Here is a 27,730-nt window from a genome sequence, read left to right as displayed (position 1 = left end):
CCTTTTACCCCAGATATGTTTATGCCCCCCTGATATGCTTAATATCCATATGCCTTATACCCCCTATATGCCCTAAAAATTCCTAATACCCCCCATACACCACTATAACTCACCCATACACCACTCTGGCTCCTCCCCCGCCCATACATCACTTTGGCTCCTCCCCCTCCCATATACCACTCTGCCTCCTCCCATACTCCACTCTGCCTCCTCCCATACTCCACTCTGCCTCCTCCCATACATCATGTTGGCTCCTCCCCCTCCCATGCATCACTTTGCCTCCTCCCCCCTCCCATACTCCACTCTGCCTCCTCCCCCCTCCCATACTCTACTCTGCCTCCTGTGAACCTCCGTTTCTGACAAGACACCAGGGAGCCAGGTAGAGAGGCAGAGTGGCGTATGAGAGGGGGAGGAGCCAGAGTGGTGTATTGGAGGGTGGCTCCCATACACCCCTCTGACTCCTCCCCCCTCCCATACACCGCTCTGCCTCTACCCGGCTCCGTTACTGAAGGCACTTTCCCTGCAGCTTCATAGAAGCCTCAGTGTAAGTGAAGGTGAGTAACGGAGTCTGTCTGTGCGATGCAGACCCTCACCGGCTGTCAGAGAGGATGATTCTCTGTCAGCCGGTGGGGGTCTGCATCGCACAGACTCCGTTACTCACCTTCACTTACACTGAGGCTTCTATGAAGCTGAAGGGAAAGTGCCTGTCGGTAACGGTGCCGGGTAGAGAGGCAGAGTGATGTATGGGAGGGGGGAGGAGGCAGATGGGAGGGGGAGAGAGACGGAAGTGAGAGACTGGCAGACAGTAAGGGGAATCCAGGTCCCCTGCAGCGTAGCGGGGGATCTGGATTCCGGTGTTGTAATCCGATCTCTGTTTGAGGTCGGATTATATAAGGAGAGGAGTTTTTCAGAGCATTTGCTCTGAAAAAAACCTTTTTATAATCGATAAAAATCGATCAGATTAATCGATAATGAAAATCGTTGACAACGATTTTCATTATCGATTAGTTGTTTCAGCCCTATTTCACTTATAACAAAATTATTTGTATTTTTTGTATAAAGTGATTTATATTTTTCTTTAGGAAAAATGTTAGATAATTAAGTATCAATATTGTTCACGCAAGTATAATAGGAATTTATACTGTTTGTATAGAAAAAAAAGACGGTGTTTGTGTAGACAAGGAAAGTATTAAAAATCTTTAAAACTAGAAACCGTGTGTGTATATGTATGTGTGTGTGTGTGTATATATATATATATATATATTATATAAAATTTGTTTAAAACTGTAAATATATGCATTTATTAAACATTGTCTATTTAGTATATCAAGTATAGAATTAAGAGCCATTAACCCCTTCCTTGCCGTAGGTCCCTGCTTAGGCATTTATCCAATTGCATCAGCGCTTTTTTTGTTTACAGTTTGATGTGTTATATAAAATATGCCCTTGTTTACTCACACAGCTGACAGATTTGCGAAGGTTTATACACCGGGAAGATGAAGTATTTTTACTGTTCCTGCCCCAGCCAGTTTTATTACTTTTTACCGCTCTGTTTTTATGAGCAAATTGTTGCATTTTTTGTTAAAATGCTAGAATTTGAAATACCCTTGGTGTCTAATTTCTGAAAATATATGGTTTGTGATAAATTGAATAGGCCAGGCTCAAAGATGTCCCATATATAGTACATGGGCCCAGGATGACCAGATTTGAAAAAACAGAATTTTTTTTTTACTTACCGTAAATTCCTTTTTCCTTAATAAAGTGGCAGTACAAGTGGGGTGGTATTCTTTCTCGGGACAAGTAGAACCTAAAGGTAATTAAATGTTTAAACGTATCTGAAGCCCCTCCTCCTTAGCCATAAAAACCGGCACCTCTCCAAAGATGGCAGTAAGTAACAAGAACACACAGAAATGGATGCAAAAAAATAGTTTATTCTCAAAAGAAGGGAGGGAAACCCGTACTACCACTGTATTAAGGAAAAAGGAATTTACGGTTGGTTAAAAAAAAATTCAGTTTTTTTCCTGTCATACAGTGGCAGTACAAGTGGGATGTAACAAGATCCCGGAGAAGGGGGGGGTGCCTAGGAGACAACTGCTTGGAGCACCTTACGCCCGAAATCCGCTGCAGAGGAGGAGAAGACGTCTAGCCGGTAGTGTTGTATAAAGGTATTGAACGAGGACCAGGAAGCCGCCTTGCAGATTTCTTCAGGAGAAGCCGAAGCCTTTTCAGCCCATGAAACAGACATGGCTCTGGTGGAGTGAGCCCTGACGGGACATTGAAGTGTCTTGTCCTTGTAGGCCATACGAATGGTATCAACAAGCCATCGAGAAAGGGTAGCCTTTGAAGACGCATTTCCAGCAGAATGACCAAAAAAGTTAAACGGGTGGTTGGTGGTACGGAAGGATGAAGTACGCGTGATATATATCTCCAAAGCCCTTTTAACATCCAAGGAGTGCCATTTACATTCTTCCGGGGGAGGAAGGAGATGGGGGGGGGGGAAAGGAGGGAAGCACTAAGGGCTGATTGATACTTGACCTGGAGATGACCTTCGGAAGAAACGAGGGTTTTAAATGCAGCACAACCTTGTCCTGATGGAAAACAGTGAAATCTCCCGAAGAAGAGAGGGCTTGAAGTTCACCCACTCTCTTGGCCGAAGTAATTGCTACCAAAAAAACCATCTTGAAGGAAAGTATCTTCACGGAAACTTCCTCCAATAGTTCGAAAGGAGCCGAACAAAGAGCCTGTAGAACAAGAATAAGGTCCCAGGTAGGAAAAGGAGATCTTTTCGGGGGACGCTGAATGGTAGCGGCCTTAAAGAAACGTCTTACCAGAAGGTGAGAGGCCAAGTCCGAAAGAAAAAAAAAAAATGATTAAGCGCCGAGATCTGCCCCTTTAGGGTAGAGACGCTGAGACCTGAAGCCAAACCGTCTTGCAAAAACTGAAGAATAGAGCTGATATTCTGAGGGAATATATTCAAACCTCTAGCAGAGCACCACAGAAGGAACTTTTTCCAAATTCGAAAATATATCCTGGATGTAGAGCGTCTTACAGAATTCAACAGAAGGTCAGACAGGTCTCCGTCAACACCTTGGTTCCGCAGAATCAACCTTGCAACAGTCAGGCCGTCGACTGAAACATCCAAAAGAGGTCTGGATGAAGCTCCCTGTTGTCCAACAAAGGCTCCGAAGTCGGAAGTTCCCAGGAGGCCAAGGTCAGCTGCTTGAGTAGGGCAAACCAACTTCGACTTGGCTAGTAAGGAATGATGGCCAAGACCCCTGGCTCTGTCTGAACGAACCTTTTGGAGAATTCGAGGAATCAAGGCTACAGGTGGGAATATGTAGGCCAAATGGAATCTCCATTTTATTGAAAGGCCGTCCAGAAAATGAGGAGAGTCCAGCCTGTTGAGGGATCAAGTCTATCTCTGGAAGGCCAAATCTTGCCACCAAGATGGAGAAGGTATGTGTGGTCAAAGACCACTCTGCCCGAGACCACCTTGCTTGGCTGAGGTTGTCTGCAATAAGATTGTCGCAGCCTCTGATGTGGGTTGCTGAGATATCCTTCAGATGTTGTTGGGACCACCTCATTAACACAGCGCATAGAATCTGTAGATTTCATATTCGTGTTCCTCCTTGCTTGTTTATGTAAGAAACTGTCGTCGCGTTGTCTGACTGAACTCTTACAGAATGACCCTCTATCTGGGGTCTGAAAGCCATGAGGGCTAGAAGGACTGCCTTTAATTCTCGGTAATTTGAAGACTGACGAGAATCGTCTGGAGACCAAATTCCCTGTGTGAAGAGGCAACCTAAATGTGCCCCCCAGCCGATTCTTGAGGCATCCGTCGTTAAAGTTATCCAATTTCGGGGTTGGAACGAGAGACCCTTGGAGGGATGGGCTGACTTCTTCCACCAATTCAGATGAGATAGGACTTGGTTTGAGATCGTGAAGTTCGAATCCAGGTCTTCTTCCCTTCTTGACCGATTTGAAAGGATCTGCCATTGTAAGGGACGCAGCTGAGACTTTGCCCAACTGACCGCAGGGATAGATGTTGTGAGAATACCCAGGACACTCATATCTCTTCTGAAAGATCAGGTAGGATTCCCTTGAAGAAAAGCAATTTCCTGTCTTATCTTCCTGATCTTTGATTGTGGGAGAAAGATGCACCGGGAAACTGAGTCCACTATCAACCCCAGGAATTGAACCCTGGTGGAGGGCAGAAGATTGGATTTCTTCTTGTTGATGATCCAGCCATGTCTTTCTAGAAACCGAATCGTGGTGTCCAGGTCTGCCAGCAGTTTTTTTGTGTAGATTTGGCCTTGATGAGCCAGTCGTCCAAATATGGCACGATATCGATACCCCGTAGTCTTAGACTCGACGTCAATGGGCACAGGATCTTGGTAAAAACCCTTTGAGCTGATGATAGACTGAATGGGAGGGCCTTGAACTGAAAGTGATGAATCCTCTTGTTTACCCGCATAGAGAATCTGAGGAACTTCCTGGATGCTTCGGCTATAGGAACAAGAAGATAGGCGTCCTTTAAGTCCAGTGTAACCATAAAATCTCCTCTCTGCACAATCTGCGTGACAGGAGTAATGTTTTCATCCGGAAAACTTGATAGCGGATACAACTGTTGACTCTCTTCAGAAGGAGCCGTCCGGCTTTGGAACCAGAAAGAGACGAGAGTAGACGCCTTGGAATCTGCGATGAACCGGGACCTTCTCTATGACTTCCTTTTGTAGCAGTGTGAGGCATTCCGAAAACAGGGCTACATTTTTGATTGCCGGAGGATATGAGGACATAAGGAACTGGCTCAATGGAGGTTGAAAGAACTTGATTCTGTACCCCTCTGAAACGATCTTTCGAATCCAAATATTTTGAGTAGTCCGACATCTGTTTGATCAGGTCTTCTAGCGGAGCTCCAAATTTCTTTCTTTCAAAAGGTAAATCGCATAAAGAGGCCTTGGATGCTGAATCTGCTGTCCAGGATTTTAACCACAGGGCTCTCCGTGCCACCGAGGATAATCCCATATTCTTGGCTGATAGTTTAAGAGATTCGCGAGGCGAATCCATAAAAAAAAACAGTTGGAGAGTTTTAACCTGTTGACGAGTCTAGAAATCTTGGTATCTGAGTCATCAGAGAAACATTCTCCCAAGGCCTGAATCCAAAAATTCGGAGCTCTAGCCACCGCTGCACTGGCTACCGCTGCCTTGCACTGCGAACCTGCATCCTGAAATATGCGCCTGCAAGAAGTCTCTGTCCTTCTATCCATGAGGTCTTTAAGACCCGACACTCCTCCAGTGGGAATGGTTGTTTTTTTGGAAAGCTGTGCAATCTGGACATCCACTTTAGGGGGATCGTCCCACGCGTCTTCCTCTTGAAGTTTGAACAGCTGTCTGAGCTGTTTTGAAATAAAGGCTGTTTTACCTGGGTGCTTCCATTCCTTCTCCGTAAATTCGATTTAATTTTGGTAAAACAGGAAAATCGTTAACCTTTTCCTTAGAAAACTTACGGAGCTCATGAGGCGGGAACAAAACCTCATCCTCTGAACTATCACTTGTAGTAGAAAGAGATGATTGAGAGATCTCACTGGAGGAAAGGTCTGACTTAGATGATCTGGACCTTTTGCGTTTGTGAACTTTCCTTTACTTTTCCTTGGGAATGAGCAGCAGAAACTTGAAAAGCCTTAAAGGTCTGGGCCAAATTTTCCTGGAACCAACCCAGGAAGGAATGCAAGTCTCTTTGCTTTTCAGTAGAAAGTTGTTCTGCCGAGCAGGAATTACACATTTTCTCTCGACAACCATCCGGGAGCGGGGTAGCACACTCTGAACAAGCCACATGCTTGGACTTAGAAGTGGATTTTCTGGGAGCCGGTGGAGGCTTTTTATCTTTCTCCGGAATTTCTGTAGGAACCGGACTAGACATCTGACAAAAGAAACAGGTGTTAATAGTTAAAAGAAACTTTTTTTTTTTTTTTTTTTTTTTTTTTTTTTTGGAGGGCAGAGGAAGTATAGAGAAAAGATATGAATATCATACCCTAAACTCCTCTGAACCATGTGGGGGGGCTGGTGACGTTATCCTGTACTGACAAATGCCCCTGCAGTCAGACAGGAAAAAAGCGCCTTTTAAAGCATTTAAAAATGCCGCCCTCCGGAAGATCCGATTTGCGCATGCTCAGTAGCGCGATCGGATCTTCGGTGAAACGCGACGACACCCGGGTGTGCTTTCCACCACAATGCGCATGCTCCCGCATCCTGTACAACAAAAGGATGCAAACAGACCTCCTCCGTAACGCGAACCGCTACGGAAGGAAAAACCTGTCTGTTCACCGCCCGGGGAGCAATCGGAGGAAGAGGAACCCCCAGGCAGCAACCCGTGCGCCAGCGAAGTCTGTCCGGAACCAAGGATCTACTGTCTGTCCCTGAAAGGGACAAGAACAAAACTGCCATCTTTGGAGAGGTGCCGGTTTTTATGGGTAAGGAGGAGGGGCTTCGGATAAGTTTAAACATTTAATTACCTTTTAGGTTCTACTTGTCCTGAGAGAATACTACCCCACTTGTACTGCCACTGTATGACAGGAAAAAATGGTTTTGAAATAGCTTAATGCTACTTATTGCCCTACATAGCAGCTTATCTACGCGGAGCAAGGAGTGAGGCTGTCATGGGTGCAGAAAGCAGGGGAGATTTTCCGGTAGGCTGTCTCCCCTGGGGCCATGCGCAGTAGCCTGGATAACCGGGTGCCCACTGAGGTGATTAGCATGGCAAATTAGGGACATCACGGATCTCCCTCCAACCTCCCCAATATTAAGGGAATGTGAGGTCTCCCACTCTAGACTGCTGCTTGCTTGCTTACTAAACACCAGTTGAGCCCCTGGTTATGATGTTTTATTCAAGCTCTCTACATCAAATGCTGGCACATAGGATGAAAAGATAGAAGATGTAAGAGTTTAGGAGAAAGTGTGAATAAGGATAGCTGAAAGCATGATAAATAATGGGGAGAAAGAGGTTGCTTGTGTTTAGCTGTAATTTTCTTCTTTCCCGTTTATTGAACCCACGCAAGTTCTTTTATTTATTTTTTTCAGGACAAGGGCTTTCTTTAGATTATTATTTTGTCATCATGTAATTTACTATATTAAAGTATAAAATGTAGTGAAAAGTTGAGGGGAGAGACTTTTTTTTTTTTTCTGACTTACTTGAAAAATCTTAGTCAGCTATAAAAGTTACTGGGAAAAAAACTGCTCAATAGATTCTACTATTTGTCCTAAGTTTAGAAATACCCAATTTTTTTTTTATGCATGTTATAGGGCAATAATTGCAAGTAGCGTTTTTACTATTTCAAAGCCATTTTTTCCTGGTAATTCTGCCCTAGTCTGCTATTTGGAACATCTTTGAAGCTGGCCAATGTGATTTACCCCAAGAAACCATATATTTTTTTAAGAATAGATACCCAAGGGTATTTCAGATGAACATCCCAATATGTGTTCCGTGCACATGTTTTACCACCAGCCTTTGTTTGCGGTATTACTATTATTTATTTATTTTTTGGGTGCATGTCTCCCATACACGTACTTTAGGTCTGAATTTACAGCTCCTGGTATACGTCACCCCAATATGTGTTCAACATCTCCTGAGTACACGGATACCACCCATGCATGGGTTTGTCTGGTTTTTTCGGGGAAATGGAAAGTTCCCCTGGTGGTGGATGGCGACATCAGTGGAGAATTATTTTCACGTGTTACTTTTGTTTTTTTTTTTATTTTGCTAATCACAATGTGATTAGAAAGCTGGGCTCCCTTGACTTGTATTGAATGCAGTACCTGTATTAAACCTGCAAGAGGTTCTCGAGAGGGTCCGGAGAGACCCTCTTGGAAACCTATTTATTTTTCCTGTAAGATGCATGTAACCTGGAGGGGACTATTTAACAAAAAGAAAAATTTTATTAGTTGGGTCCACCATCAGTGAAAATTGATTCTATGAACCATATAAAGGCCTATTTCTGGTTAAAATGAGTGTCTATGTGTGTCAGTCGAGTGTATAACCGGTCTATATTAAGTGTATATGGTAGGGCTGCAACAAATAATCGATAATGAAAATCGTTCCAACGAATTTCATTATCTATTTAGTTGAAGTGATTTTTATCGCTTATAAAATGAGGGGTCCCCCCCCAGAGCAAATGCTCTGAAAAATACCCCTCGTTTTATAATCCGGTTCATTCAGTGTGACTCACAGCAGTTACTACCTCCCAGTCCCTTTGTTTACTGTTTTCTAATAATAAACATGCAAACTACAGTACTAATAATAAACAAAATACTTAAAGGAAAACAATTAGTTTTTTCTGTAGCATGGTGCAGGTCTGGAAAATATATTCTTCAAAAACAAAGATAAATAGCATTTTTTTGTCTACATCAAGTGAGATCACCACAGATATTGAATTTGTACCAGACTCGGATAAAGAGTACAAATTCAATTGAGTCTTCCTACTGAGTTTAAATGTGAAAGAAAAGTTGTTTTTGAATCCTCTATTGACAAGCTAATAACTAAATTGATATGTCTCTTTGAAATAGATTGTACAAGCTCCATTATAAAATTTACCAAAAAATAAATGAATGGATCATGTTCAAATGGACACTGGCAGAATGAGCATTTTTAAACTAAGATGTAACAATTGGTGGAGATGTATCATTTGACAGTCCTGGTTATAGTTCAAAATTCTGTACTTATTAGTTTATGGAAATTACCTCCAAAATATTATTTCATTTTCAAGCTGCTAAACTTTTAGGAGCAAAATCCTCAGTATTACCATATTTGCTCGATAAGACGACCCTGATTATAAGACGACCCCCCAAAATCTGAATATTTATGAAAAAAAGCCTGAATAGAAGACGACCCTATAGGAAAAATGTTTTACCAGTAAATATTAATTCATGTAAACTATGTGAACAATTGTTTGTTAATAAAAGCTATGATTTTTTTTCAACCTGTCCCCCCCCCAGTTATGCACATCTGCCCCCAGGCTTGCCACTCTGCCCCAGAAATGCCTTATACCCCCTTTATACCACTGTGCCCCATGATATGCCTTTAACCCTCTAAATGCTGCTGTGCCCCATGATATGCCTTCTGACCCCCTATGTGCCACTCTGCCTCCAGAATTGCCTTGTACCCTATATGCCACTCTGGCATTTAGGGGGTTAAAAGGCATATTATGGGGCAGAGTGGCATATAGGGAGGTATAAGGCATTTCAGGAGGCAGAGTGGTGTATAGAGGGTTAAAAGGCATTTCTGGAGGTAGAGTGGCATTAAGGGGGTTAAAATACATTTCACAGAGCACTCTGCCTCCAGAAATGCCTTATGCCCCCCATTTAAAAATCCCTCCACCTCCCTCCTCCAAATTTACCGGTGCTTCTGAGTCCCTGTTGCTTAGTCGAAGCACCGGTAAGTTGGGGGGAGGGGGCATAACACAGGAGGATCCAGGTCCCCTGCATTGCTGCGGGGGATCTGGATCTTAGTCTCAGTCACACCTATTTGAGGTCTGATTACAAGACGACCCAGATTATAAAACGAGGGGCATTTTTCAGAGCATTTGCTCTGGAAAAAACCTAGTCTTATAATCGAGCAAATACGGTACTAGAAATCACATTTGTGATGAACATTAATGAAATAATGCAACATTTTACCATGAATGCCATCAAGAATATACTATTGATATAAAAATACACACAAAAAAACACATTGCATTACAGATATTCAGATATTACAGATTGCAATTAATTACGTGATCTAATCCACTTGTCAGATTTGTCATACAGGTGATTTGGTAGTGTTCTACAGTTCTGTTTTTAAAATATAGACCAAAAAAAATAGCTTTTCAATGGATGGAATGCAACGTGGAACGCAACTTGCTGTTCTACATCACAATTCAAGTTTAGACAGACCACAAGCAAAACAAATCAAAAAATTATAATTTTCGACAATTAAAACAATTTTGTTTTCCCTAAAGACTATTTAAGGGTTTATGTTTCAAAAAGTCTGTCAGCTCATTAAAGATTGCAGGTAATATCATTACTTTGAATAACTGTGGTGTTTGTGTTTATAGCAATATTTGCTTTAAAGCTAATGTGTGGATAGCCCTGGCTCAACTTAGCAGCCAGGGCGGCATGTGATTGTGGGGATAAGTGGTCAATTAAAGGTCAGGCAGGTTAGTTAGGTATAATAGGTTGGGGTCAAAAGTTCAGTGTAGGTATATAGGGAAGGAAAGGTTAGGGTCAAACGTTAAAGTGTAAAAAAAAAATAATAATAAAAAAAAATGGTAGAATCGTTAATTTCTAAAGATAATTTGTTTTCCCTTAGTCCTAACGGCAGCACAAGAGAGGTATTACTGCCCCTGTGAACAATTAGGACAGGTGGAAAATTAATGATTTACACAAATAAGCAATTAACCCCCTTTACTCCCCCCTATAAAGGGAACTCCACCCCTAACCACAGTGTGCTATAAATATGAGGGAGGGATATTAGTGTGCTGCCGTTAGGACTAAGGGAAAACAAATTATCATTAGAAATTAACGATTCCCTTACGTCCTAACTGGCAGCACAAGAGGGGAAGTAGCTAGAAGATTACCTATGAGGGAGGGTCTTCTGGCTGAACGACGTTCAGAATAGACCGCCCAAAGGCAGTGTCTTCCGAACGTCTTAAATTTAGCCTATAATGGCTTATAAAAGTGGCGTTAGAACTCCAGGAGGCTGCAGCACAAATGTTGAAGAGGGATGAGGCCCCTCTCAGCAGCCGACGTAGCTAGCGCTCTGGTAGAGTGAGCGCGGACAAAGGTGGGAGGAGGCAAGCCTTGAGCTGAGAAGGATTCTCTGATGGCTTCCTTATCCCCACCTGCTCAAGGATGGTTTAGAAGCTTAAGATCGTTGGTTCCTGCCAAAAAACTGTAGAAAGATTTTCATCTTCCCTGAAGACACCGGATCTTTGTAGATAGATCTGCAGACATCTGGAGACGTAAGAGTATGTAGAAGAGATTCTTCTGTTGAAGGATCCGGGTGAAAAACAGGTAGAGAAATGACCTGATTAATGTTCTGAAACGAAGGAATCTTCGGTAAAAAAGCTGGCAGGAACCTTAGGAGAACCCTATCAGGCAGGAATAGGGTATAAGGCTCAAAGGCACACAGAGCTTGCAACTCACCAATTCTCTTGGCAGAGGTGATCGCCACTAGGAAGGCAGCCTTTCAGGAAAGGTACTTCATGTCCATGCTTTCCAATGGCTCTAAGGGGGGAGAGCATAACCCCCTGAGCACGACAGTAAGGTCCCATTGAGGGACTGGTCTCAGGATCTTAGGTTTTAACCTTTCGGCTCCTTTAAGGAACCTCCTGATAAGGGGTTCTTGGGACAGAGGTTCCCCCAAAAAAACGATATGGCTGAGGTGTGCACTCAGAGTAGAGGAAGCCAGGCCTTTATCTAGTCCATCTTGGAGGAACTGTAATCTGGAAGAAATGGGGGGGATCTGAGAAACCCACTCATCCCCATGAGCTGGGTGAACCATGACCTCTTTGGCCAGAATGGAATTATCGCAATAATCGAGGTCTGGTCCTGTCTGATCTTCATCAATACCCTTGGTATCATGGAAATTGGAGGGAAGATGAAAGCCAGCCCGAACCTCCAAGGGATGGACAGAGCATCTATCGCCCAAGGATTGTCCTCCCTGTATGGGGAGCAGAAGATCTTCACCTTGGCGTTCCCCACCGAAGAGTAATTTGATGAAATACTTCCTGGTTTAGTGACCATTCGCCTGGAACACTGAGACCCCGACGGTCCGCTACCACATTGAGAGATCCCCCGAACGTGGACTGCAGAGAGGTGGGAGAGGTTCAGCTCTGCCCATGATAGGATCATTCCCACTTCCTTGAGAAGAGGTTGAGATCTCGCGCCACCCTGTTTGTTGATGTAATAAACCGCCGTCATGTTGTCTGAACGAACTCTCACCGCTTTGCTGTGGATTTGAGGAGCAAAGTGAAGGAGCGCCAATCTGATTGCTCTGAGCTCTCTGAAGTTCGAAGACAGACATAAGGCTCTCTGGACGGGACCAAGTACCTCATACGGGAATGTCCTCTAGATGGGCTCCCCAACCTAGAAGGGATGCGTCCATGGTCAACAGAATCCAGGCTGGCTGAATCAAGGACCTCCCATCTTTCAGATGCTCCCACCAACTGAGGGAGCGACGGACTTGAGGAGACAGGGTGCACATTTTGTTCAACCCTAATGGGTTGCGATTCCAAATGCCCAAAACTTCTGATTGGAGAGGGCGTAGGTGCCAAAGGGCCCAAGGGACTGCATCCGCAGTCGCTGATGTGTGCCCTAACATCTTCATAAGCGTTCTGATGGACGACGACTGAGGGGTCCTTAGAGAACAGGCGGCTCTGACAACCCGAATGTGTCTGTCGAGAGACAGAGAGAGAGTCATCCGGGTCGAGTCGATTATGAACCCCAGAAACTTCCTGGAAGTGGATGGAACCAACTCGGACTTTTGGTAGTTTACTATCCACCCTAACTGGTGGAGAAAAGCCAGAGCCTGCTGAAGATGAGAATACAGAATTTCTGTAGAAGCGACTTTTAGAAACCAATCGTCTAAATATTGACGATTTCTAGGCCTTCTAGTCTCAAGATTGTTACCACGGCAACTACAACCTTGGTAAAGGTATGAGGAGCAGAGGAGATTCCGAAGGGAAGGGCAGCAAACTGAAGGTGTTTCGCCACAAAGGGATACAGTCACGCAGATACTTCCTGTGGGCTTGGCAAACAGGAACATGTAGGTAAGCGTCCTTCAAGTCCTATAGAGACCATCACTTCTCCCGGAGTAAGATATTTATTACAGAGCGGATGGACTCCTTGCGGAATTTCTTTCTCGCTATGAACTTGTTCAAATACCGAAGATCTATGATCATCCGCCAGTCTCCTGTATATAGGCGTGGATAGAAGCTTGGATAGACTCTTAGCCTCTCGCGCGTGAGAATCCTTGTCGGAACAAAACTCAGAGGAGGTAGGGAAACAAAAGGTTCTGGTATGGACCTCTCCCACTCCGGAAAAAAAGATAGACAACCTCCCTCCAGGGGGTCAAGCACTGGAGGAGGGGTTACCTCCGGACTCTCTGGCGCCAGACTCTCGGCGACAAAGGTCCTTTCTCTTCTCATAGGACCAGCAGGAGCGACCTGCTCCTCTCTTCAGAGTCCCCTGACGCCATTGGGATCTAGAAGGTCCCTGGATCCTCTGGACTGTCTGCCCCTCCCTCTAGAAGCCTGCTGGGGGAGGGATTTGGCTTTCTTGTCAGAAAGGCCCTCCATGGTCCTGTCCAGCTCACTGCCAAACAGCTTGGCACATTTGTTAGGCAACCCACAAAGCGAAAATTTGGAGGCGTTGTCCGCTTTCCAGGGTTTTAACCATAGGGGTCTCCTTGCAGCAGCAGATAGCGCCATAGGTTTGGAGGCTAGCTTCAGATGTTGAGGCACAGCATCCGAAAGGAATTCCACAGCCAGTTGAGCTGTCTTAAACTGCTTCAAGATATCATCTTTTGGAACACCTGCATCAATATCCAACTGGATTTGTGACATTCTGGTGCGCAGAAAATTAGTAACCTCACTAGAGGCAATAGCCACAAAGCTGAGGCAGAAGCAGCCGCATAATTACGGCGCAAGGAACACTCTGCTCGCCTATCCATGGCATCCTGTAAAGAAGATCCATCATCCGCCGGTACCACGGTCCTCTTGGACATCTTGGCGATGGCCATATCGACTTTAGGGGGAGGACCCCATGGGCGCTGCTGGTCTACATTAAGCGGAAACATAGATTTGAACCGCTTGGTGATAACCGGACCTTTTTCCGGGAACTTCCATTCAGTCTCCATTAACTTAATGAGAGACTCATCCACTTTGAAGGCCTTTTGCCCTCTAGAGGTGGTTTCTGGAGCTTCCTTAGGGTCAACACCCTGGTCCCCTGACCAGATGGACTTTGGTAACCGTTGGGTTTTCTCAATGGGAAACCAGAACAATGAAGCAGGTTCTTCTTCTTCAGAAGAGTCAAGCTCATCTACAGAGAGATAAGCGTCTTCAGACATAGGGACCACCCTAGGAGGGGACTGGGCCCTAGGTCTCTCTATCTGGAGTGTATCCTCAAATCTCTGATAGAGGATCCAACAAAATCTTTAACCCAAATCATCATATCACGTATATTGGGTTCTGCCTCAGGGGGATCTCTGCAACTTGAGCAGCGACTATTAGGGTAAGCATCCTCTAGAGGTGTATCACACCCGCGGCAGGTAAAACGCCTGCGCTTGGCAGTGGACTTGCGCCCCTCAGGAGCAGGGTCCTCTGGGGTACGGGATGACATCTGCAAAAGAGATGACCAAAATAATATAAAGAGTTTTATTAAACATAAAAATCTTCTTAGTTATACCTACCCTGAGATTAAAATTGCAAGGGAAGGATAACGCACAAAGCCAAAGATAGACAGGAGACTCTAGGAAGGCTAACTTAATAGCTGTACCAAGAGACAGCCTAAAGGACACTAACAGGTTAATATACACTGGCAGAGAGCCAAAACAGAAAACCACGCCCCCAGGAAGAAAATCAGGAATCCAAAAAAGAACAAACTTTCTAAGAGATTACTACTGCTGCTGAGGGAAAAGAAATGGATTCCTCCCCCTCAGCAGCTAAAACGAGTACAGGAGAGGCATAGAGAAACTCCAGAACATCACAGACTAGATCAGCAGACATGAAGATAAGCAGCTGGGAGGAGACATCCAAACCAGTCAGGTATAGATCCAGCACAAACACACAGATAATGCTGGGTGAAATGAGGCCGTCCTGCAGCACAGCAGGGCAGCAGATAAAAATAGGATAAACAATCCAAACAGGAGGGCACCTGAAAAAAAGTAAAATAAAGGTTAGCAAGCTAACACAAGGTCTCACACAGAGACCACCACCTGTCCCAATATGTCCAAAGGACAGAAAAAAAGCACACTGTGGTTAGGGGTGGAGTTCCCTTTTATAGGGGGAGTAAAGGGGGTTAATTGCTTATTTAATTGTCTAAATCATTAATTTTCCACCTGTCCTGATTGTTCACAGGGGCAGTAATACTCCTCTTGTGCTGCCAGTTAGGACGTAAGGGAATGTTCTTTTTGCGCTCGTGCTACCAGAGTTTGTCCACGCTTTTTGCCCGCCCTGCGCTTGCGGGTTGCTCACGCTGCGCAAAAGGCGGGAATTTGTGTTATAAATAGTACCGTTCTTGAGGTGCTGCACATTACCTGCAGCGAACTGCAAGCTGTCTGCACTGACCTCATAGCAGCGTCTGGTGAGCAGCAGGAGAGCCAAAGGGGAGGATGGAGGAACTTCTTTGCCGGCTCCCACCCATACAGATCTTGATTCTTTTAATTGTCGTGGCTTTTATTGGGGTTATATATAATATATAAAGGTGGACTGGTAGTTCAGTGGCTTTAGGGCGGATGGCCTGGACTATTAAAGTTTGTTGCACTCTGGGTTTGGGCCAAGAGTGTTAATATGTTACAAATCACTTGTATATGTGAATAAGTTATGGTTTTGTTTGGTAAATGTATTACAAGCTGAATAAAGGACCACTGCCTGTTTATCCAATTTCGGTTGTTTGTCTTTATTCATTATGCAACCATATGTATATTTTGTTTGCGTTTTTTTTGGTTCTTTTTTCTGTTTGTTTAGTTACATCCCTTACAGTCACGTGGTAGACTTGTGCATTTGGTTCGGTACGAATTACAAATTTACTGAATTTTGTTAAATTTGGCATGAAGCCAGTCCAACATTCTCCCCACCCCCCCACGAGGGAAAAAAGTCAAAAAGCTAAATTTTCATCTGATGTTCGTGGGTCCGCATTCATTCACTCATTCTCGTTCACTCTCGCCAGGGAAGGTAGGGAAGCCTTTAGAGAGATTGAACCAGAGTGTGAAAAAGTGAATGTGGGCAACAGGCAATGGTTTTCATTGCCAAATTAAAAATGCCCATGAATTTTTGGCTGAATCGAATGGGCATCAAAGTTCATTGACGGATAACAAACGGAAATATTTGTCTAAACCGCTTTTGGCCTAAATCTAATGTGCAGCGGCATAGCAGAGTAGGTTTTACTTGAGATGTTTATTGACAAATGGAGTAAACATTCGTAGTAGAGGTGCAAACCTTCCTGTTGGCATGCTATACAGCACTGTATAGTTTTACATTGCAAATGTTACTTCAGTATGATTTCTGGTGTAATGCTTATTAGTAATTGTCACCTTGATAGTATTTTATTGTAATTTTGACTTTACAGTATTATACATTTTCTGTATTTCAGTTAACCAAGTATAAGAAAATCAAGCATTTTGAGGAAGCACTACAAATACAATTAATAACCTTTTTTTTTTTTTTTTACTTTATTACAGCTATGCAATGGGTTTGATACCCACTAAACAAAGTCTTCAGTTGTGTGAAACTATTTCTGCTTCATCGTTTTGCAGGTATGATGTTGGTGGGAATGATAATTTGTAAGTTTCAGTACTGATAACTGTCAACTGAGAACATTTGTGCGTCTGGGTATTCATAAAAATTCATGTATTAGATATTTTACAGATAGCCACAACATTTTAGATACTGATTTCCCTGTTGTGAGTTGCTTGTTTTTAATTTGGGGAGCCCCATGTATAAGACGTACTTTTTCGGAAAAAAAACCCAGGGTGCGTCTTATACAGTGGTTGTAGGTTTTTTTTTTTTTGTTTTTTTTGGTTTTTTTTTTCTTACCTCTGTGCTCAGCAGCGTCTCTTGTTCCGTTGAGGAGACAGGAATCCAGTGGAGTCACGTGAATATACATCACATGACTCCGCTCCTTTCCTGCTTCCCTGGGCTGGACATGAGAAGTTCACTCAGAGTTCGAGCAACGCAGAGTGAAACAAAGTCTGCGAGTGGCACCGGAAGATCTGCAGTTCAGGTAATGGTGGGGGAGGGTGCAAGAGTCTGTGTGAATGGGTGAATGAATTAATGTGTGTATGATAGCATGGATGTGTAAGTAGGGGGGCAAGGCATGGGGAGGATGAAAGTGATGTGCATGTGTTTGCTGCTTGTGCATGATAGGAGTGTGATTGTTAACAGCAATCACACTTCTATCATGCCCAGGCATACCCAGATTCCAGCACAGCTAACATCATACTCCTCCTGGAACCTGGACATTAATTAAGGTGCGTCTTATACATGGGGAAATACAGTAATTACGCGTTTGGTAGAAATAAGTCACTCGCTGTTTACTACAGTGCCACAATTAGTTCATAAATGCTTGGCGTCCCTGGTGCCCTACACTTTCTGTAAGGGAGTTTTAGAATGCTTTTTTCCGTTTTTGTGTGTGTGTCAAAGGGAGGGTAGTCACTTTAAATTAGCAAAGCAGGCCCTGGGTGTCGTTTGGCTTCATGATAGCATTCCACTTCTCCCAAAAGCAACCATATCCCATTTTAAACTAAATTGGGGTTTTAATTCAAAAGTGATGAGTTCTATGTGGTCTTGTGGCATTATATTCATGGCTATATAATCCTAGAAGGTAAAGAGACATTTTTCTGCTGGCAGAACTCAGTAGCCAAAAGGTAACTTTTAATGTGGAGAATATTGCATGATATCTCTTATGTATACATGTGATTCTACATAGATTGTGCTAGACATGTTTCCTAGCAAGTCTAGAAGAAGGGGGGGTGTTCATACGTACACCTCAATGCAATATCTGAAAAGGATGCCTTAAATTCTTAATGTGTTTGATAGGAAGCACAGTATTTAGAGATGCACCAAAACGAAAATTCAGGATGCACTTGGCCAAAATTGAAAATGACCCCCCCCTTTAGAAAAGAAAAGAAAAACACACGTTTATTAAATGTAAGTAACACGTTAAAATTGGACAAAAAATATCAACGTGTATATATAAGATGCATTATTGCAAAACAGTAAGTCGAGTAATAAAAGTCAAACAGCAATTTTTTAGCAGCTCTAGGCTTAATGTAACAAACATTTTAATGTGAAGAAAAAGGTAAATATCACAGAATGGCAAATGGCTTCTATTCTGTTTTTGTAAACTTATTCCACTTCAATTGAAAATTTATAGTGCCAAACCGCAATAATAGAACTAAAATTTACATCAAAACCTGGCTATACAATGTTAATGTAAATAATGACACATAGTAAATTGGGACTGCTTTCTATTTAACCCCTTCTCAGGACCGGGACGTACCTGGTACTTCCCGGTCGTAGGTCACCGGTAGACCGGGACGTACCAGGTACGTCCAGCCAGTAAGCGGTCCCGCGTCGCACTGAACGCTGGGATCGCAAAGGGGCTGGCTGCTACTGACCGCTGGGTGACCCCAGCGATCGTGTAGCAGCCAATCGCCGTCAATTCAGTGCATGTGATCGCCTTAACCCCTTCAATCCCCTATGGACGTACCGGGACATCCAGCCCTTCATGCAGTGTCAGGGACGCATCCCTGCCGCTGCACGGGAGATCAGGCTGTCGTTTGACTGCCTGAATTCAGTGATAATTCAGGAAGAACATTTTCCTTTCAAATTTCCTCCAACCTCAAAAAAATCTAAAACACAGAAACGGTGCAGGGTATGTTATGCCAAAGGGCACAGGAAGGACACAGTATTTTGCTGTTCTGGTTGCCCTGATAAGCTCGGTCTATGCATTGGCAACTGTTTTAAGGAATTTCATACAGTTGTCAGTTACAAAAAATTATTTCATGTTTTCTTAATCGTCCTTAATCTACTGTTCATAAATATATACTATTATGGGATAATTTACAGTGGGAGGGGGGGGCTTCCAAAATATCCCAAATGGGATATGGGCCCAATAAACCAATTTCTGAAAATTTGCACATGTTCCAGTTATGGCCTCATGGCTTCCTCAAAAAATGCATGAACCATGCATGTGAGGCCTTGTTGGAATAATGGGATGTTGGTGAACAAAATGTGGTGTTTTCTTCCACTGTTGCACTTATGGTGTGCAAGAAATTCAATGCAACATTGAAATGTATGCGTTAAGAATGCAATAAAATATATTTTCCGTGAACTTTGGCAGACATCAATGAAGAAATGGCTGCCTGAAAACTGTCAAAATTACCCTAGTTGAACACTTTGACTTGTCTGCTGTTCATGGGGTAATTTACAGTTGGGGGCTTCCAAAATGTCCCAAATGGGATATGGGCCCAGTAAACCAATTTCTGAAAATTCCAAATTTGAAAACTAAAATGTTCATGTTCCAGTTTTGCCCTCATAGCTTCCTCAAAAAATGCATGAACCATGCATGCGAGGCCTTGTTGGAACCGGGGGATGTTGGTGAACAAATTTTCTGTAGTTGCAAACATATGGAAAATAAAAATTGGCAGCAATTGGCGATAAAATCCCTGTTTGAAAAGTGTCAAAATGACCCTAGTTGTACACCTTGACTTATCTACTGTTCATAAACATATAACTTTGGGGAGATAATCAATATCTGTTACAACTATTGCAGTTATTAGACTACCATGCCAAATTTGAAAAAAAATTACATTTTAAAAACGTGATGCATGCCTTGCAATATTTGCCCTATACTATATTTGCCCTTTTTGGTGGTTTCCAAATCAGGACAAGTTAATGCAGGGCTCGACAAATCCCAGGTCGCCATGGCGACTCAGAATTTTGTCCTGGCGCCTAGGAGTTTGTCAGCCTCTTACATTCACAAAAAAATGCCCCCGTGTCACCACGCGGGGGCGCTGCTGTTGCTGTCTGCCCAGGAGTCTGGGCAGACAGCACAGCCACTCCGAGCCCGCCCCCGAGCCTGTGATGACTCCCACGGAGTGATCCTGTAGGCTGAAACCGCGATTGCAGAGAAACCTGCAATAGCGTTTTCAGCTGCCACAGGTAGCTTCAGGAAAGGGGGTTCAGTGTTGATTGGGTCCCCACACAAGTGTGGGGACCTGACACAACATCCCCCTGCTGCCTGATCGCTCCATGAGAGCGACAGGGCAGCGTTAACCCCTTCAATGCCGCGATCGTGGCATTTAGGGGTTAATTCCCGTTTTTCAAGGGGCTCTGCTGCTGGTGGTCTGCCTGGAAGTCCAGGCAGACCAGCAACAGCAAAAACGAGCCCCCACAAGCCCTTTGATGACTCCTGTAGGCATGGAAGCCTACAGCAGTCATCAGAGACTCCCCCCTGCAATGGCTGGTCTATAGACCAGCAATTGCTTCCCAGCTGCCAGAGGCAGCTTCAGTGACAGGGGGAGAGGGTTCTTTGGTCTCCACATGAGTGCGGAGAGCAGCCCCAACACCCCCCTGCTGCCTGATCGCTCCATGAGAGCGACAGTGCAGCGTTAACCCCTTCAATTCCACAATTGTTTATAACACATTCGTGGCATTGAAGGGGTTAACATTTGTCCCCACAAGCTTGTGGGGACTAAATATCAATCAATGCTGTGCTCCAATGGAACATCAGCATTGAAAGTGTTAAAAAAAATATATATATCAAAAAAAATTATTTAAAAAAAAACCCCCCAAAAAACAGCACTGACCTGAAAGTCCAGGGTGCTTCCAGGTCAAATGCTGTGAGTTTAGTAAGTGGGCTGATGATGATCAGATCACTCCTGACCAACTGTTAGTTTAAAAAAAAATCCTGGCTCCTAACTTTTTTAGCTGGCGCCTAGATTCACAACAAATTTGTCAAGCCCTGAGTTAATGAATATATTTTGGATAATTTTTTCCCATTGGTTCAATGTGTGTACAATTTCTATGTATACAAAACATACCCAACTTAACATAGTTTCAAATGAAAGCCCTACTTGTGCTGAAAAAAAAAACAATATATGATTTGTGTGGGTGCACTAATTGATAAGAGAGAAATTACAGTTGAAGAAAGACATGGCAAAAACACAAACAGCTCTGGTCCTTTAGCGACACCTTAGTATCAAACAAGGTTTCTATTCAACAATACAAGTTGCACAGCTTTCAGGCAAGAGACTGTTCTCATCAAGAACATGAAATGCTGCACCGAACAGTCTTTCACTCTGTGCTGGTGCTTGGAGCAGATAAATACCCACGTACAAGCAATGGAAGGCGTTCTTTGTTCATGCACCAGTAGTTAAGGGTATTCTCACTTCTGGCAGGTAGATCAGCTAGATAAATCTCCAGCTGTTGCGGTACTGCTGTGGATTGGGGTGTTTTCCTGTAGGATCTCATAAAACATGTCAAAGTGAGGGAGCAAGCGCCTCATCGCTTGTACGAGACAGTTTCTCTGGCACAGTTACCTCTGTGCTGCATGTCAAGTCTCCTTCCCCAGATGCTTCTATCACCTCAAACTGTGCCTGTATCATTTCCCGTACACATTGCTTCTTCTCCACATCAAAATAATGTTCTTTTAAATTGCGTATCTAGTAATGTTGCAGTGCAGTACAGAGGTTTAGACTCTGTCTTGAAAATGTGTGTTAACGGCCTCCATTAGAGGTTTTTTGGCTGTTTTTACACCATGGTCTCTGATAGGAAAAGAGGTGAAAAGCTGCTTTAGTGGTGCAATCAGAGGAATAACTTCAGAAACGGATGGATTACTTGAATTTATTTCTTTAGTTAACTGGAAGCATCGATAACGCCAATACCGAAACCAGGAAAAGACACGACAATAGTGACCAACTACAGGCCGATTTCTCTTATAAACGTGGATGTAAATTTTTTTTTTTTTTTTTTTTTTTTTTTCTAAAATGTTAGCTCAAAGACTCAAAAAGATAATTCCAGATCTTATCCATCCTGATCAAACAGGCTTTGTATCAGGAAGATCAGGGGAGGATAATACCTGCAGACTTTTCAATATATTAGAAGAAATCCACAGAAAGAAAACTCCTTCAGCTTTTTTAGCATTAGATGCTGAAAAAGCTTTTGAAATTGGAAATTTATGGAAGCAACTTTTTATGCATTTGGATTAAATGAAAGATTTATAAGATCTATTATGGCATTATACTCTTCCCCTACTGCCAGAATAAATGGAACAGCATTTGAATCTAAATTTTTTAAAAACCAAAATGGTACTCGTCAGGGCTGCCCATTAGCTCCACTGATTATATGCCTTGGTCATGGAACCTCTAGCAACATCTATAAGAAACTCATATGAGATTTCTGGGATAAGAATAGGTTCTCGGGAACACACAATTACATTATATGCAGATGGTGTACTCCTAACGTTGTTCATATTTTTCCACTTTAGAAGCAGTAAGGGAATACTCATCCTTTTCTAATTATAACATAAATCTTTCAAAGACACAAGTAATAACATTAAATTTGAATGAAATTCAACAAAGATAAATCCAGAATATAGTTGAATATTTGGGCGTCAAAATTAGTAAAAACTTATCAGAAATAATCTCTTTAAACGTCGGTGCCTTATTAGAAGAAATGAAACTCTTAGCTCTATTTTTTCCATCTAGAAGTTATCTTGGTTAGGTCGAATAAACGTACTTATTTACTACCAACATTTTTATATTTGTTTAGAACGATACCGTGTGTGGTTCCTAAGAAAATATTGAAAGACTTTGATATGGCTTGATAAGAAAATGATGATGATGATGATGATGATGATGAAATTAGGTGTATCAAGTCTCTTAATGAAAGAGATCCTGAAGATGGTACTTTAAAGTTCGAAAAAATTACGGTTTATCAACCGCCTTATCTGGATTATCCCCCATAGGAATTCTCAGTATGAACATCGGCTACTTTAATATCCAGGGATGGAAACAATGTGGGATATCAGATATTGCAGATATCATGGAGGGACAAACAATGATTCCATTTGTAGATGTTCAAACTAGATATAATCTACCAAATAAAGAACTTTTCTCATATTTACGTATTAAACGTTTTTTGTCTATAATTCCATTAAGGAAATATGATAAACCTAGATGAGCTTTTCTCAGAACCCCCTCAATTAAATACGATTTCGAAGGTATCAAAATTATTGATAAACCTCTTACCTCAAGGAAAATCTAAAACAATTTTATTATAGGAAAGAGATCAAAGAGTTCCAGTTGCAGAACTGGTACAAAGCCTGGCATCATACTAGAAAAGCAGTTCATTGCTTAAATTTGCACAAGCAATATTTCAAACTATTACACCGTTGGTACCTGGTTCCACATAGTCTTAGTAAGATGTTTAACACGAATAATGGTCTCTGTTGGAGGTGTAATGAAGTAAAAGGAACTCGTCTTCACATATGGTGGGAATGCCAAAACCTTGACTTTATTAACCCCTTAAGGACAATGGGCGGTCCCTAAACCCATTGAAAACAATGCATTTTGAGCCCGTACATGTACGGGCTTTGTCATTAAGGGGTTAAGGAAACATTTATTTCTAATAAGTACAGGTATTAGAATCTGTTTGTTACTTCAGACCTTTATGTTTCATTTAGACTTACCACAAATATCTAAATTTAATAATTTATTACTAATTAACATACTACTGGCCTGTAAAATTTGTATTGCACGACATTGGAATAGCCAAAATACTCCATCACGGGATGAAATCTTTAATCAAATTAAAATTCAGGCCACTTCAGAGAGATATTCCTTTCGAAATAACCTAGTCTCTTATAATAAGATCTGGTCTAGTTGGAACCAATGTTTTTTAGCAGTTTCTTAAGAATTTTTTCTCTTTCCTTTTTTCCTATCAGTTCAACCTCTTTATTTAGCCAAGAGACGCAAGTCCCCCCCCTTAAAGACACAGGGTTTCAATAGGACCATCTATCATAGAGCATTGTCATACATGTTATATGTATTATAAGTTTTGTTATTATTTATGTACATTGTAAATTAATCTTACATGGTATGATTTCTCTTAAAAAAAAAAAAAGACTTAATAAAAGAACGAGGCAAACGTAAAAAAAAAACAAAAAACTTTTCAGATGGCGCGAGAATAGAAACTGTATTTTCCATCATCATCCACTGATGTGCATTAAAATTGCTGGCAGTTCGTAATCTGTCAAGTACGCGGCTAAGACTCTTGTTTGCAGCTCCAAATGTGTAAAGTAGCCAGTCAGTGGCAGGAAAGCACCAAGGGTCCTGTTAAATAAACCAATCCCGTTCCCGGGATCAAAAAATACCCTTACTATAACCCCACCCTAAAACATGACTTTTATTAATATGTTTATTAAAAGGTATAACCAAAAAAAGATTTTTAAAAACACCAGTGTCACCAGTCCTACCATAAAAGGTATACGTCACAGTGACATAAGCTGTATAACACTAATATTAGGTCATACATACTGTTGATGGCTGCAGTCCTAACAGAAATAATTCAATTATGACCAGTGACAGAGGCAAATTAAAAACTCAGACAAGTAGCCCCCCTGACATGTTTCACTCCTCAGAGCTTCATCAGAGGTCTGGTAATGGCTAATTAGAGCACAGCATTTACTCATATTTAGTCCCCACAAGTCATACACAGTTGTGGCATTGAAGGGGTTAACACTGCACTGTCACTCTCAGGGAGCGATCAGGCACCAGGGGAGGGTTGGGGGCTGGTCTCCACACTCATGTGGAGACCGAAGAACCCTCTCCCCCTGTCCCTGAAACTGCTTCTGGTAGCTGGGATGCAATTGCTGGTCTATAGACCAGCAATTGCAGGGAGGAGTCTCTTTGATGACTCCTGTAGGCTTCCATGCCTAGAGGAGCCATCAAAGGGCTTGTGGGGGCTTGTTTTTGCTGTTGCTGGTCTGCCTGGGCTTCCAGGCAGACCTCCAGCAGCAGAGCCCTGTACAAAACAGGAATTAACCCCTAAAATGCCACGATCGCAGCATTGAAGGGGTTAACGCTGCACTGTCGCTCTCATGGAGCGATCAGGCAGCAGGGGGGTGTTCAATCAACACTCAACCCCTTCCCTGAAGCTGCCTGTGGCAGCTGAAAACGCGGGAGTGATTACTGGCTCGGGGTAGACAGGTTTCAGCAAAAAAGCATCTGTTTGGCAGTGTGTAACGTGGCTCAATATCAAATGCCCTCCACAACAGAGAATGGCATGACTTTTTCTGTAATGCCATGTGCTTTGGCACTATCATTGACAAGTTTTCTAAACCTTTTTCAAATACTGTGGCAACAGATGGTGTGGATGTGCTAGTTGGAGTATTTTTAAGCTTTGTTGCATTGATGTACTCTGTATGTTGAATTGGATGCTCCTAGGCACTGTAGCTCCTCTCGAATTTCTGCTGAACAAACACTGCAGATTGCATATTTTATGTCCTTATCCGAATCTTGGAAATATTTCCATACGGCTGACACGATTGCCTTTTGTTGGGTAGCGTAGTGATAACGGCAAGAGTGAATCTGAAAATAGTACATGCTGGAATGTGGAATCTGGCTATGATAGGATCACATGCAATAGAGCCTCCTTTCTGACAGCTGGATGGTGTCTGTGCGAAGTGTGCAGACATCCTCTGGCAACTGTCCTCTACTTCCGCCGGGGATTCTGTGATGGAGCACCAGCATGACATGACCTTCCAGCGCTCCACCATAGAAGCCCTGGCAGAAGTACCGGCCTGTGGCGGCAGAGGTTGGCTGTGCACATTGCGCAACGTTCGCTGGCTGCCAGAGAATAACACCAAGATCCAGAGCCCCTGCAGCACTGCAGGGGACCTGGATCCTCAGGTCTCACAGCCGGCGGGCATCTGTGCGATGCATGCAGACAACCTCTGCTACTGCCGGCACTTCCGCCGGGGCTTCTATGATGGAACGCCGGCGTCGCATGACCTTCCTGTGCTCAGTCATGGAAGCTCTAGCCAAAGTGCCGGCCAGCAGCAGAGGTTTGCCTATGTGCATCGCGCAGACTTCCACCGGCTGCTCCGACCAGACACCAAGTAGTATGGAGCGTGGGGGGGTAAGTCTGGGGGCAGAGTGGCATATAGGGAGGTATAAGGCAGGGCTTGACAAATTTGTTGTGAATCTAGGCGCCAGGTAAAAAAGTTAGGAGCCAGGATTTTTTTAAACTAACAGTTGGTCAGGAGGGATCCGATCATCAGCCCACTTACTAAACTCACAGCGTTTGACCTGGAAGCACCCTGGACTTTCAGGTCAGTGCTGTTTGTTTTTTTTTTAAATACATTTTTTTCATTTTTTTAACACTTTCGATGCTGATGTTCCATTGGAGCACAGCATTGACAGATATTTAGTCCCCACAAGCTTGTGGGGACAAATATTAACCCCTGCAATGCCACGAATGTGTCATACACAATTGTGGCATTGAAGGGGTTAACGCTGCACTGTCGCTCTCATGGAGTGATCAGGCAGCAGGGGGGTGTTGGGGCTGGTCTCCACACTCATGGCGAGACCAAAGAACCCTCTCACCCTGTCCCTGAAGGTGCCTCTGGCAGCTGGGAAGCAATTGCTGGTCTATAGACCAGCCACTGCAGGGGGGAGTCTATGATGACTGCTGTAGGCTTCTATGCCTACAGGAATCATCAAAGGGCTTGTGGGGGCTCGTTTTTTTGCTGTTGCTGGTCTGCCTGCCAGCAGAGCCCCTTACAAAACGGGAGTTAACCCCTAAAACGCCGCGATCGCGGCATTGAAGGGGTTAACGCTGCACTGTCGCTCTCAGGGAGCGATCAGGCAGCGGGGGGGGTGTTGGGGCTGGTCTCCACACTCATGTGGAGACCGAAGAACCCTCTCCCCTGTCCCTGAGGCTGCCTCTGGCAGCTGGGAGTCAATTGCTGGTCTATGGACCAGCCATTGCAGAGGGAGTCTCTTTGATGACTGCTGTAGGCTTCCATACCTACAGGAGTCATCAAAGGGCTTGTGGGGGCTCGTTTTTGCTGTTGCTGGTCTGCCTGGGCTTCCAGGCAGACCACCAGCAGCAAAGCCCCCAAAACGGGAATTAACCCCTAAATGCCGCGATCGCGGCATTGAAGGGGTTAACGCTGCGCTGTCGCTCCCATGGAGCGATCAGGCAGCTGGGGGGTGTTGGGTGAGGTCACCAGACTTGTGTGGGGACCCAATCAACACACATCCCCCTTCCCTTAGGCTGCCTGTGGCAGCTGAAAACACGAGTGCTGCTTTTCCAGCAACCGCGTTTTCAGCCTACAGGATCACTCCGTGGGAGTGATCTCAGGCTCGGGGGCGGGCTCGGAGTGGCTGTGCTGTCTGCCCAGACTTCTGGGCAGAGAGCAGCAGCGCCCCCATGTGGTGACTCAGCCTCTTACATCCACAATTTTTTCTGGATGTAAGAGGCTGACAAAACCTAGGCGCCATGGCGACCTGGCGCCTGGGATTTGTCGAGCCCTGGTATAAGGCATATCTGGAGGGGGCAGTAGGGTATATCGGGGGGGCACGGTGGCATATTAGGGAGGTATAAGGCATATAGTGGATATAAGTAGGGCTGCAACTAACGATTATTTTAATAATCGATTAGTTGGCCGATTTATTTTTTCGATTAATCGGATAAAAAAACAATATGCAAATTTTTTGTTTATTTAAAATAATTTAATGAACTGGATGTTAAAAAAAACAACTTAAAATTTACTTTAACATTCTTATTTTGTTATGATGTAATAAAAAACAATATTTACAAAGTACAAGAACCCAAACACAATATTTGTGAAACAAAATAACCCCAAACATTCTGAAAAGAGGTGGATTATTACTGTTCAAGAAACTTTGCATTAGAATGCAAAAATGTTAACATGTCCACATGCTCAGGGCTGAGGCTGGCTCTCTTTT

At 43.4% G+C, this 27,730-nt stretch overlaps 1 protein-coding gene across 5 annotated transcripts in view; it reads left to right on the top strand.

Annotated features, from left to right (window-relative positions):
* The window catches only part of IMP3 (IMP U3 small nucleolar ribonucleoprotein 3), a 64,720-nt gene that overhangs the window by 21,379 nt on the left and 15,611 nt on the right, over window positions 1-27,730 (top strand). For 3 of the 5 annotated variants that reach the window (XM_053468651.1, XM_053468647.1, XM_053468648.1), the window contains one exon: window positions 16,433-16,507. The exons of the other annotated variants lie outside the window; for them this stretch is intronic. In XM_053468651.1, coding sequence (XP_053324626.1) covers window positions 16,433-16,507 — 75 coding nt within the window. The remainder of the gene's footprint in view (window positions 1-16,432; window positions 16,508-27,730) is intronic. 5 annotated transcript variants of the gene reach the window in all.

This window comes from Spea bombifrons, chromosome 6 (assembly GCF_027358695.1).
Source record: "Spea bombifrons isolate aSpeBom1 chromosome 6, aSpeBom1.2.pri, whole genome shotgun sequence".
Lineage (NCBI taxonomy): Eukaryota > Metazoa > Chordata > Amphibia > Anura > Pelobatidae > Spea > Spea bombifrons.
This window is presented reverse-complemented; position numbering and strand designations above follow the sequence as displayed.